Source organism: Phaenicophaeus curvirostris, chromosome 8 (assembly GCF_032191515.1).
Source record: "Phaenicophaeus curvirostris isolate KB17595 chromosome 8, BPBGC_Pcur_1.0, whole genome shotgun sequence".
Classification (NCBI taxonomy): Eukaryota; Metazoa; Chordata; class Aves; order Cuculiformes; family Cuculidae; genus Phaenicophaeus; species Phaenicophaeus curvirostris.
In genome coordinates this window covers 6,531,880-6,544,567 of record NC_091399.1, presented here as the reverse complement: position 1 = coordinate 6,544,567, position 12,688 = coordinate 6,531,880, and the positions used below count along the sequence as shown (strand labels likewise).

At 49.4% G+C, this 12,688-nt stretch overlaps 1 protein-coding gene across 1 annotated transcript in view; it reads right to left on the bottom strand.

Annotated features, from left to right (window-relative positions):
- LAMC1 (laminin subunit gamma 1) overlaps positions 1-7,777 on the bottom strand; it is a 64,876-nt gene extending 57,099 nt beyond the window's left edge. The window contains exon 1 of the mRNA XM_069862310.1: positions 7,311-7,777. Coding sequence (XP_069718411.1) covers positions 7,311-7,704 — 394 coding nt within the window. The 5' untranslated portion in view covers positions 7,705-7,777. The remainder of the gene's footprint in view (positions 1-7,310) is intronic.
- Positions 7,778-12,688: the final 4,911 nt, after the last annotated feature.

Genomic DNA, 12,688 nt, shown 5'->3' with positions numbered 1-12,688 from the left:
ATCTCCTGTACGAGGACAGGCTGGGAGAGTTGTGGTTGTTCAGGCTGGAGAAGAGAAGGCTCTGAGGAGATCTTAGAGCAGCTTCCAGCACTGAAAAGGGCTTCAGGAAAGCTGGGGAGGGGCTCTCAATCAGAGAGGGCAGGGATAGGATAAGGGGGAACAGCTTTCAGCTGAAAGAGGGGAGATTGAGATAAGATCTTAGGAGGGAATGCTTTCCTGTTGGGGGGGAGGTCCTGGCCCAGGTTGCCCAGGGAAGTTGTGGCTGCCCCATCCCTGGAGATGTTCAAGGCCAGGTTGGATGGGGCTTGGAGCAACCTGATCCAGTGGGAGGTGTCCCTGCCAATGGCAGTAGGGTTGGAACTGGATGGGCTTTGAGGTCCCTTCCAACTCAAACCATTCTGTGATTCCATGATCTTCCCAGATGAGCAGCATCTCAAGCCCCTGATAATCAGAGGATTACCCCACTGCTATGGGGCTAGTGACTTCCTGTAAAATCTAGAACCCTCTACAAAGCCCAGCCAGGACAGCCATTCTCCCTCTCAAAGTCTACAACAGACATGAGAATATTACAGAAATCTGACCCAAGACCCCACAAACCCAGGGTCTTTGCAAGATCTCAATACACCAGCTCTAGTAACACCTTAAAATTATCTACATTTTCTTCCTCCAGAACAAAAAACCCCAATTCAACTGTGCAAACAAGCCCTCGGGCTACATGGAAGCCTACCTCCCATGTGCAAGATGGTACTAGTTTGCCTACCTGCAGAAAAAAAATCCAATAATAGCTTTTGGATGCTATTTCTAAAAGAGGAAATTCTGAAATTCTCCATTGCTGAGCACAGCTGTGTTGTGTCAGAACTGCAGGCGTGATTACCATTGGGAACAGCTCTTTGATGAATATCACACTGGAATATCTAAAACAAGTAGAAGCACAGAAACCAGGAGCGTTTTACCGCCCAGTTTCAAACCAAAATGCCGAAGATCACTGAACAACGTAAAAGGAGCTGGTCACAGTTAAAGGGGGTGTGGGGTGCTATGTTTAGTGATCTTTCAAATAGGGCTGGACAGGTAGAAAAGAGATTAAAGACTGAGGCTGATTTGATTTAAATGAAGTTACTTTGTCATTTCCGTTCCTTTCTACGGTTGACAAGTTTTCACCATTTCCCAAGCTTCTACATCAGGAAATCTGATAAATTATCCCGGTTGACCTCCAAAGTATCTAAAACACCCACAAAGGTGACCTGCAGCCTGGCACGTTACGAAAAGCAGCCTCACAGCTCCATATTCCCGGTCCCATTTGACAACCGTGCACGTCTGCTGGAAGCAGCTCTCTAATCTCAGGGCACAGTTGCTTTGTTAGCAGCTGTCCCCAACCTCTTGCAGACACTGACAGCCAACGTCGCAGTCCTACCAGCAGCGCCGCTAAAACCCCTGCACTACTCAAGGGATGCTACAGATCATGACAGCAATCCCAAGCATGTTCTTTGCAGAGGGCTTAGCATTAAGAGACGGACCTAATATTACGAAGTTTTAAACACACAGGTCCTCAACACAAGCATCCACATCCAGCCCTTGCCTGGAGCCTGTAAAGCCTGGTGTAACACACACACACAGGGCTACTCTGTACTTGGGGGAAAACTACAACAGCCCTCAACAAATCCAGGAAAGCATCTGCAATTTATCAGGAGACTCTGAAACTCATCTTATTTTCCAATCAGAGTAGTTCAGAGATTCAGAAAAAGCAGGCTGAAGCAGTTGTTCTTGGGCAGGAGCTTGCGAGAGGGGCTGCAGCCCCAGGCTAAGCTGTCAGAAGTTATTACAAACCAGAGACGGTGACTTTATTTGTGATGAGTTTAGTTTAACGCACCAGACCTCGTATCCCAGCTAACTCACAGGTAGAAATAGAAGCAGACAGTGATCTGCATGCAATCACTCAGCACAGCATCACCGGTGGCAGCCAGTGATGAATAAGGGCCCCGAGGACACAAGCAGGAGGTCTCTGTCTAACAAGGGCCGTATGATTAAGGACAATGCTCATGGTCCTGTTTTCAAGAATTACGGTGAACTAGAGATCCAAGTTTCCCATCTTGTGCATCTGTGCTGGAAATCATTTTCTCTACGTGTTGTCTGCAGATAAATCCCATTTTTCATTTCCGTAGGAAGAAGCAGCCTGGGATTTTCACTTGCACACTCAGAGAGGCCAGGAAAGCTTTCCAAAGCCTCCAGCTATTAGAGAAATGCTACTTAATGCTACTGAATAAGCCAAACTTTTCGGCAAGCTAACAATTCTGAGCAGCAAACGACAGTTTCCAAGGTTAAAACCTACAAAAGTAAGTATTTGAGTGTGTCAAAACCAGCGGTTAATCCTCCCAGCCACTCAACTCCAGGCAAGCATCACAAATAGCAGCTGGTTTTGCAGCAGAATGCGACAAAATCCCAGCTCTCTCCGTCCCCCAAAATAAGTGCAAAGGCGTCACGCTGGGGCATCAGCGTCTCAGGGAAGACACAGAATGGAGGTACTACAGAAAACCTGGGAATTTAAAAGGTATGCAGGAAGTGATAAGGAGCTTTAAAGTGACTTTATATAACTGCACTGAACAACTGCTGGCCATTAACAGCCCTGATCTCTTCACTGCTCCTGTCAAAACCTGCAAAATGTAAATCAAGCCTTTGTGAGAACAACTAAAATAGAGTCCCCTCAGGGCTCCACAAATACCATGGCAAAGCCACTGCAGCAGGGCTGGGTTCAAGACACAGCCGTCACACCAGCCCGAGAGCCAGAAACATTCTCTCCCAACACCTAAATTCCCATTTCTGAGAGCTTTTACGTTGTGGTTATGCTGTGCAAAACTTCACGTGCGCAGGTCCTGCTTGCCCCGTGGTGGTTCCCAGGGAAGGCAATGAACCACAGCCTCGTAAAGTCTTAATGGGATAAACTGGAGAGCTGAGGGTGTCACTGCGCTGTGCTAAATAAAACAAAGCGACTCTCTGCATCCCTCTTGCACAAACTATGTACTTGATTTAAGGCATGTTTTATAGCCCTCCCTTCAAAAAAAGAAAGCTGCTTCTCTGTACTGAAGAAATAAATCTCGCCTGGTACAAACAACTCGCTCCTCAAACTGAAGCCAAAGAGAAGAACTGGCCTCTCGCCTGGGTTTCCTTGTAAATGCCTTCAAATGGCAGTCATACCCCAAACCACGCTTTGCGGACAAAGTATATTTAACCAAAGAGCATCGCTCTGCTCAAAGCCAAATAAAGGACTGAGCAGTTAGAAAAGAGGGAGGGGAAGGAGATGGGCAATACGTTTTTTCTTTTACAAGTTTTCCTCTATTTCACACGTTCAAGACACCACCAGGCTTGGCGACACAGGTTTCTAGGCTGGTCTACAGTAGAGATTTCAGAAGAATTCAAGAGCAGGAACACTCAGCTCTAACCACACTTCAAGCAGCAAACACAGCCAACATGTTTTTAAGGAAGGCAACCAGCAATATCACTTTTCTTCTTGGATGGATGGCTAGCAGAGGGCTGCATTCTAGCACCAAACACCAGCTCTTCTTCCCAGGCAATGGGAGAAGAGGTGGGAATTGGTCTTTCCTGCCTACCACATTGTCCTGAACTCACCAGCATCGTCAGTCAAGCACAGCCCCTGGCACCACCCCTGCTGAGATGCAGTGGGGAGGGAAAGCCAGACCAGCCTGCTCTTAGCTTGCAGGCTTGTGGATAGAAGCGTAGCTGCTCTCAGTGGAGACAGGGCCGCTCCACAGCCACCAGCGTGCTGAGGATGCTGCCTCTTTGTCCGAGGAACAAAACACCGGGATCCCGATAGCTGAAACCGAGACCCAGGCAAAGAGTAGAAGTGTCAGGGAAAAATAAGAGGTGACTGTAGCAGGGCCAGCTGGGAAGGGAACAGGCAGGCACACGTTAAAGTGGGTAAAAAAAACATGTAGCAGCAATGGAAACAACAGAAAGTACACAGAGATTAGAGCTGCAGAAGGAAGCAGTGAGTGTGTTCTCAAAAAACGATATATCTGCAACAACGCAAGCCCAGCAACACCACCCAGCATAAATATGCTCCATGGACCTCCAAGCTATTTCTTTTCTGCTTCTTCTGGTGCTCAGAGGAGACTCTTTAGCACACAGCTCTGTTTTGGTGCGTTAGGGGTCTGAATAGCAAAGCTGGGCTAAAACGTATGCACACAAAGCACCAGGGAGATGACAGGACTATCCCAGTGCTCCCAGCAGAAGCAAACAGTACGGACTGTAAAAATAACATTGACGCTCCAGCTTCAAAAAAAAGCAGAGACCTAACTACATACCATAATGCCTCAGCTTCCATCTTCTATTTAAAAGCTGGCACCGCTGCCTCCAAGTCCCTTATTCCTGGAATATACAGGAACACGAGGGGAGGGCAACATTGGGGGAAAAAAAGATTGGTTGCATCAAGTCTAAATTAGAAATAATTCCACCAGAGGAACTGCAAAACGGGGGAAGCGAAGGGAAGCTTTGAAGAGAAGAGGAAGAAAGGACACAGTGATGCTCCCCTTCCTCTCGCCCACTAACCCAGTTACCCAGACACCACCCTGTGAATGGGCTCAGCTCCTCCCGATTTACAGCTGTAAACTGATGTCTCCAAGCCTCTGCGTGGAGGCCTCGTACTGAGGGGCACTCATACACTCTCATACAAAGTGAAACAGCATTTATAACTCCAGATGTTCCTTGTGCACGTACAGGTAACTACCCCAATCCCCCTTTCCCCAGGGAGCACCCTGACTTCTGGGTACAGGACTCCTTTCCAAACACCCCAGGGATCTGAGCCTTTAATTCAGTGATTCGCGCTGTATTTTTCTATACTGAGCCCTTTGATAGCATCTACCCTCAAAACTAAAGTCTTTTAAAGTTGTTTTAAGCTGCAAGTTGTAAGAGGATTCAAAGAAACCCCTGCAGGTCACTCTCACAACGGCAACAGACCCGCGGTTCTCACTGACCTTTTGCAGGCTCCTCCAAAACACAGCGCTGATCTACATGGACCAAACCCGCTGGACATTCCCCAGAACATCCTGAATTGCCAAAAACTCAGCACAAGGCAGCATTTGCATGCTTGAAGCTCCTGAATGGATGCAAAGCAGCACAGACCGTTTAGGATCTCAGTGCTTTTACAAATAAAGGGCGACTGCGGCATCTAACAAGGACATGGGTTGGAGCACACAGCCTAATCCTCAAAGAAATAACTGCATAAAAGGGCTCTGTGTCCCAGAATGAGTTCACATCCTACTGAGTACACAAATACTTGTGGAGCTTTTGCCTCTACTTTCTTACTGCTGTCAGTAACTAAGCGTCCCGCGGACTGCAGGGAACAGCTCAGGGGGCACACAAAATCCAACAGCAGACACACAGATGGCTTGAAGCCTTCACAAGAGTAGAGCAGAGCAAGGGTGCTGAGGAGCTGGGGTCATTTGAGGCTAAAATGGCACTTTCTGGTACTCCACGGCTCTTGGACGCGCAACGAGCTCAGCGATACATACAAAGGCAAGCAGGAATATTTACTGCTTGCACAGCACGTGCACAGACAGCTTAATGCTTTTGCTGTTAGGTCTTCTTAAAACTCACCACTACCACGCCCATAACAAGCTTTCCATTCCTAAAAGGCTTTACACTACAAATACTCCACCTAAAAACCTAACTGGGAATGAAAAAAAAAAAATCAAAAAACACACTCAAATATCTAAAAGCCAGGTAGGCAGCTTCTCCTTAAAAAGTTGCACTCCAGTCTACAAACACATCGGAGCAAATTCACAAAGCTACAAGAGGCTGCAAACAAACCTGAAACCCAAGCGACTGACAATGACCAGATTGCAACGCTGCGGCATCTTAAAGATGCAGTCGTTCCTCTTCAAAGAAACGCGCTCATATCTTCAAAGCCCGGGAATGGTTTTTCCCAAAATATCACAGCAACGTTATTTTTCCAACACTTAAACATGCAGATGCACAGACTCAAGAACAGAAGTAATACACATCACAGAATTGTTTAGGTCAGAAAAAACCTCTAAGATCATCGAATCGAACCGTAAACCCAACTCTGCCAAGTCCACCGCTAAGAATATAGAATCACAGAATAGTTTGGGTTGGAAGGGACCTTAAAGATCATCCAGTTCCACCTCCTGCCATGAGCAGGGACACCTCCCACTGGATCAGGATGCCCAAGTCCCATCCAGTGTGGCCCTGAATACCTCCAGGGATGGGGCAGCCACTTTGTAACCTGTGCCAGAGCCTCACCATGCTCATGGTGAAGAAACTCTTCCTAACATCTAATCTATATCTTTCCCCTTCCAATTTAAAGGCACTCCCCCTCGCCCTGTCCCTGCCCTCACTGACCAAGAGCCCCTCCCCAGCTTTCCTGGAGCCCATTTTAGTCCTGGAAGCTGCTCTAAGGTCCCCATGGAGCCTTCTCTTCTCTAGGCTGAACAACCCCGACTCTCTCAGCCTGTCCTTGCACAGGAGATGCTCCCTGGCTACTGAACAGAAACTGATGTTTACACTGAGGCTTTTAACTTTCATTTAAGGACGTGAGGATGCAAACTGTGGGTCTAGCTTCTCATTGACCAGCTTGTCCTTCCAAACCAACCAATTCTTCTCCGTGTCCAGGCAGTTTAAATAAACAAAGAGAGGAAAAGAAAAGCTCGCCCACTAAATAAAGCGAGAGCCACAACGCTATCCCAAAGGAAACCCTGGGAATGGTCTAACGACCTGCAGGGGCTACAGGAAAGCTGGGGAGGGACTGTTTATAAAGACTTGGAGTGATAAGACGAGGGGCAGTGGGGATAAACTGGAGAGGGACAGATTTACACTGGACACAAGGAGGAATTTCTTAGCTATGAGAGTGGTAAGGCCCCCGCGCCACACAGACACCAGTGGGGCTCCTGCAAGACAACAAGCAGGAGAGATGAAGTGAACCCAGCTGGGATCCCATCGCTCGGGCCCTGAGCTGCCCCCAGGGCTGAGTGACACCCCCTTTAAACACCACGAGCCCAAGCAGGGACCCCTCTCACCGCCCCCATCTCATCCCCCAAGGCTTTGGCGCTGCCCCCCCTCGGGGCGGCGCGGGCGGGCGGGGTTTTACCCACCCCGAAAAACGCTGCGGGCGGGCGCATGTTTACCTACTCCCCAAACACGCTGCGGGCGGGCGCATCTTTACCCACTCCCCCGAAAAACGCTGCGGGCGGGCGCGCTTGTTTCCCCGCGTCGGGGCGACACGGGCGGGCGCCCTTGTTTCTCGGCGCAGGCCGCGCGGCTCGGGCGGGCGGGCGGCTTACCCAGGTGCAGGGTGAGGTTGACGGCGGTGGGGTGCTGCACGCCGGCCAGCATGGTGCGGCTCTGCCACCAGGTGGCGTCGGCGGGGCTGTTGTAGTCGGTGAGGAAGGCGGCGCCGTGGCTCAGGTGGGGCTGGGCGGCGTCGCAGAGGTGGCAGGACTGGGTGACGCCGGTGACGCCGGTCTGCACGCAGTACTCCTCGGCCGGCGCGCCGCACGTGTGGGTGGCCAGCACGGTGGCGTTGAACGCCGCGTTGACAAACTCCGGCATGCAGCGCTGCGGCCGCCCGCTCCGCTCCTCCGCGCACTCGTCCATGGCGCCGCCGCCGCGCCCGGGCAGCCACAGCCACAGCACGGCCAGGCACAGCGCGCGGGGCCCGCCGCCACCGCCCCCCATGGCGCTCGGAGGGGGCTCGGAGGGGCTCGGCCGCGGGCGGAGGGGGCTCGGCTCGCCGCCTGCCCGCGGGACCGGGCGGGACGGGGCGGGTCGGGGCGGGCGCGGGGCAGGCCGGGAGCGCGCCGGCGCGCGCGCGGGAACCGCCGGGACACGCCCCCCCCGCCCCCGACCCGCGCCCCTTAAAGCGGCGACGGCGGCTCCGCGCGGCCCTTAAAGCGCGCGGGGCGGTGCACGCCTTCCGCCCCCCAGGAGCACCCATTGCGCGTCGCCGGTGCAGCCTTAAAGCGGCGATGGCAGCGGTGGGGACCGGCCGTGGAGGTGGGTTGGTGTTAGCCCCAAGGGAGAAGGGAACCTGCTCCAAAGGCTCCTCCTGTTAAAGGCTTTGTACAGGCCGAGGGTCCGCACCTGGGCCCATTGAGCAAGTGCAACCCCCCTCTGATCAAGTGTGACCCCTCCTTGATCAAGTGTGACCCCCTTTGATCAAGTGCAATCCCAAGCACAGTTACAGGCTGGCTGAGAATGGAGTGAGAGGGAAGATTTAGATGAGGCTTTCGGAAGAAATTCTTCACGATGAGGGTGGGGAGGCCCTGGCCCAGGCTGCCCAGGGAAGCTGCGGCTGCCCCATCCCTGGAGGTGTTCAAGGCCAGGTTGAATGGGCCTTGGAGCCCCTGATCCCGCTGGGGGTGTCCCTGCCTGTGGCAGGGGGTGGAACTGGATGGGCTTTTAAGTCCCTTCTGACTCAAACCATTCTATGAATCTATTCTATGAAAAAAAAAACAAAGCTTTACAAGAAATGTGAGCAAATGGATCAGTCTCTGCCAGCGGGAGTGCTCAGAGTTGGTCTCGTTCCTTCCTGGAAGGAACGTGGAATGAGGGTCCAAGTGGACTGGGGTTGCCACCCCAGCTTCCATAAATTTTAATGAATTCCAAGCCATTTTAATTTCTAAATCCAGATCTCTGCGCTGCTCTAAGGCATCGGCTCTGGCAGAGACGGGGTTATGTTTTTTAGCTACCACCATAAGACCTCCCTGTGATCTTTCAGGTTCAGGAACCACGTCAAGATTTGTGTAAAACCTTGGAGTCATATAAGCCAAAACTGCTTTTTTTTTTACGGGACAACGTGCTTCCAGAAGCCTGCTCAGAAAGCAGGATACGACTCGGTGAGACAGAAGCTGATGGGAGATGGGAAACAACTCCGTAAGATAGAAGCTGGTGGACGATTCAAGGGAAGGCTTTGTAAACTCAGTGTTACTCCTATTCTGAGAATGCCTGAATGCAGACGGTGGCCAAAAGAGCAGAAAAACCCGCCGTCCGTTCTGTGAAAAAGACGCAGTTTCTTGTTTCAAATTACACACACGTGATATAGGAGCCAACCCTTCGCTCTGTACATTCAGAGAGCGCGCGAGGCTGCTCACAAGGTCCACACAAGATCGTAAGCAAACCTGGCCACTGTCCTGCTCCCGGTAGATGCTGTGATTACATTCGGGGCTGCACATCGGTGCAGTGACTCCTCTTTTTGCCTCCCTGCGGAGTATCACCCTGGCAGCGATGAGACAGCAACCCCCGAACACTCCCGGCACCAGCAGAAGGGATGTGGCTGCCTTACAAAGTAATTTCCAGTGGAAAGTTTGATTTCCACTCCTTCCCTTCTGCCTTTCTTTCCCCAATTTCTGAAAACAGGGAGCTGCTGAGCTGATGCTGTCGAGGCAGGAGCTGCTCAGGGTCAGCCTGCAAGGAGAAAGAGAACAGGGAGGCACAGGGAGCAGATTGATGGGAGGGGGGCAAGGATTGGGGCAGCTGGGAGAAGGGGACAAGGACTCCAAGGAGGATCAGAGGGTATCTGCCACAAATCCCACCCAGCGGAGCAATGCGATCGTCTGTCCAGGCGTGGGAGGGTCCCATGGATAATGGAAAAAAACCTCAGCTTATTGCGAAATTTTTGTGTTTAAAGATATTCATCTTTACTACCTGAAACCAATGATTCACCTGAATTTTTTAACTAATCATTTTCCAGCTTCTTATAGTATGTTTGTAGGACGCTTCCCAGCAGTCTGTGTGAAGCCCTTCTGCCACTTGCAGGTTACTGATTCTAACAAAGAGATCATAGATCATGAGAAAGAGGTATGTGCTGATATTTGCTGTCAAAACCCACTTCAGACTCGTAACTGCAATTGCATCTTTGCTGTATGTATTTAAAGCACTAGGACAAATGGATTGATGCAATATTCCACTTATTAAACCTGCACTCATCTGACTGAAGGCAGAATTAAATCTCATATCCTTATTAATATATGATCTGTGCTTTCCTTTCAACGCCTTACCTGCTGACACACTCGATCCAAGAATTGCAGCATATTCCCCAAAACCTCATTTTCCTTCCAATGCAGCAAAAGCCACCCTCATGTAAAGTAACCATGTCTTAAAAGCACAGAACCCAGGTAACTTCTCTACCTTTGCTATGCTTAGAGGGGTGAAAAACAGTAAAAATGCCATGTGGTCAATAAATTCTTATGACTGGAAACTCCCTCGAAGCAAAGTGAGTCACCCAGCTCGCCAGGAGTGGCCTGAAAGGAAGGAAGGGCTGTTTGATAGATAGGATGGGCAAACAATGATGAAAGTCTCAGCTAACCACCTGTAAAAAAAAGAATAATATTTGTGGCTAAGGTTCGCAACTGTGCTGGGCTCAGAGAGCGTGGGCACAATGAAATGATGGTGAAAAAATTACATAGCTGCTGCTTCAAAAGCACGAGCAAGTCTTCAGGCACTTATTACCCTAAACTGCACTGAGCACAAGGACATGAAATGCTTCCTATTTAATAAAAAGGCGGTCTGGGAAGAACTTACAGATTATTTATAAAGTCAGCTGTAAACATTGACACGTTATTACTTCAATTCTTCATTGAAGTATGCTGATCAGATTAAATTAGCGAGAACAAGTGGGGAAGAGAGCAAGAACAAGAAGGAGAAATACCAAAAAGGAAAGCAACATAAAAACCTGAGAGGAAGCAGCCTGTATAAAAGGAAATTCTGCAAGCTTTGGAGAGACCAGAGGTTAGCACTATCACCCCCCAAAGAGACCTCTTCTAGAAAGACCTTGGGGTTGGAACTGGATGATCTTTAAGGTCCCTTCCAACCCAAACTATTCTATGAAATTCCCAGCAGTTTTCTGCCCTGCCTCCCACCAGGCAGGGGCTTCTCCGGTGCCCCACTGCTTTCCTCAGCGGATGCAATGAAAACAACGGTAATCGCGGCAGACATCCACTTCCCCAGCACCAAATAACCAAAAACACTTAAAAGAAAACAAGTGAGTCGGCGGATTCACCAAAGACTCTGTGCAAAAGGGTCAAAATTCAGATGCTTTTACAGTTGGATGTGAAAAAACCCCACGCTGCAGCCTCCAGTAGCGCACTGGGGAACACAGAAAGCTGCTCTGAACCATTTCTTTTTATGAAGATAAAAGCTAAGCTTTAGGCTTATTTATCTGTCTCGGTTGAAAACTTTGTTTTACCAAGTTGGATTAAATATTCTGACTTGGAGTCCCAGCCAGGATGATATCTGTGGTCCCACTGAGGCACACAAACAACCGCAATTTTTAAGCGACTGCTCTGTCACACCTTCCGGGTGCCCAAAGGGAAATGATCAAAGCACCCGGGTGCTCTGCAAGGTGGGATTTCCATCCTGTTCTTACCAGCTGGGTGCTGCTGCAGCTTAGTGTCAATGACGATGATGATGACAAAAGCTTGATTTCTCCAGGCAATGTCCTACCAGCACATCTAAAACCGGAGAGAAAAGCAGAAGCAAAGCCTCTTGCATTTTATTTCAACAGAAACTGCGGATGGAAGGATGAGGTTCAGGATCAAATAACTCTTTCTGCATGCAATGCAACCAAGGCAGCTTGGTAGTAATGTCAGAGAAGTACACAGAAATGCACTCCGGTATTAAGCAATGGTTTAAGCCATCCTGTTTAGAGAGGTTCTTCCACAGCCAAGAAAAGGGGCGCAGAGAATGTGAATTATTTGGATAAATGTCTGAGGTATCCGCTATCAGTAAAAGTACAGAGTAAATGAGAGAACCATGCTAGTAACTATATATTCACACCTCTCACAAACTCTGGAAGCAGAGAGTTACTGCCATCTTATAAACAGAACTGAAAAAAGAGAGCTAATAGCTGTGAAAGCAGAAGGTGTTTCATAAACTGATTTATTTCAGTGTGACATTCTTAGTTGCACTTTTGCAGATTATCCTAAATAATCCTGTACAGCCATTATGAGCAGGTGAACCAAAAACCATCTCTAAGATCATAAGAGGTAATCCGCTGCTTACAAGTTTCTGCAGACCCACGAGTAATGAAAGACGTAAGCTGATTATTTTATCTCTTTTCTGAAGTGGGTCTGGGATGCATCCTCACTTTTTCTCCTGGAGACTGTAATGTTGGGAAGAAATACGCTAAAACAAAAATAAAACATGAAAGGACTGTGCCTCTTTTCATCTTCCAACTGTGGATTCAAACACAGCCCATCCTCTTAACCAAAACCCATTTGAGTTAACAGATGTCTGGTGGTGTATGCAAAATGAATTTGTAATCTTTGGTTCCTAGGAGATAAGATTTTTATCTCTACTCCCTCTTTTTTATTCTGTGGTGTAGCCCTGTGCTGAATGTAAGCAACCACATCTCACAGGTGTTAGACTGCGGCAGTAACATCAGAAGGATCTGAACCAGCCCTGACAGTACATCCTTCCCCTGTCCAAGACCTCCACTCACCTGTCCCACTGCAAAGCCCACTGACAGCAGCGTGGGGAAAGGGACACACATCGATGGCTGCATTCAGCCTGGAATCATCTAGTGGGCTTCTTTCCTTCCCTTCCAGCGCTGCCAATCTCAACCAATACACAGATAAGGCGCGTCAGTGCTACAGACTAGGAGAAGTCTGGCTGGAAGGAGAAGGACCTGGGGGTGTTGGTTGACAGGGACTGAACATGAGCC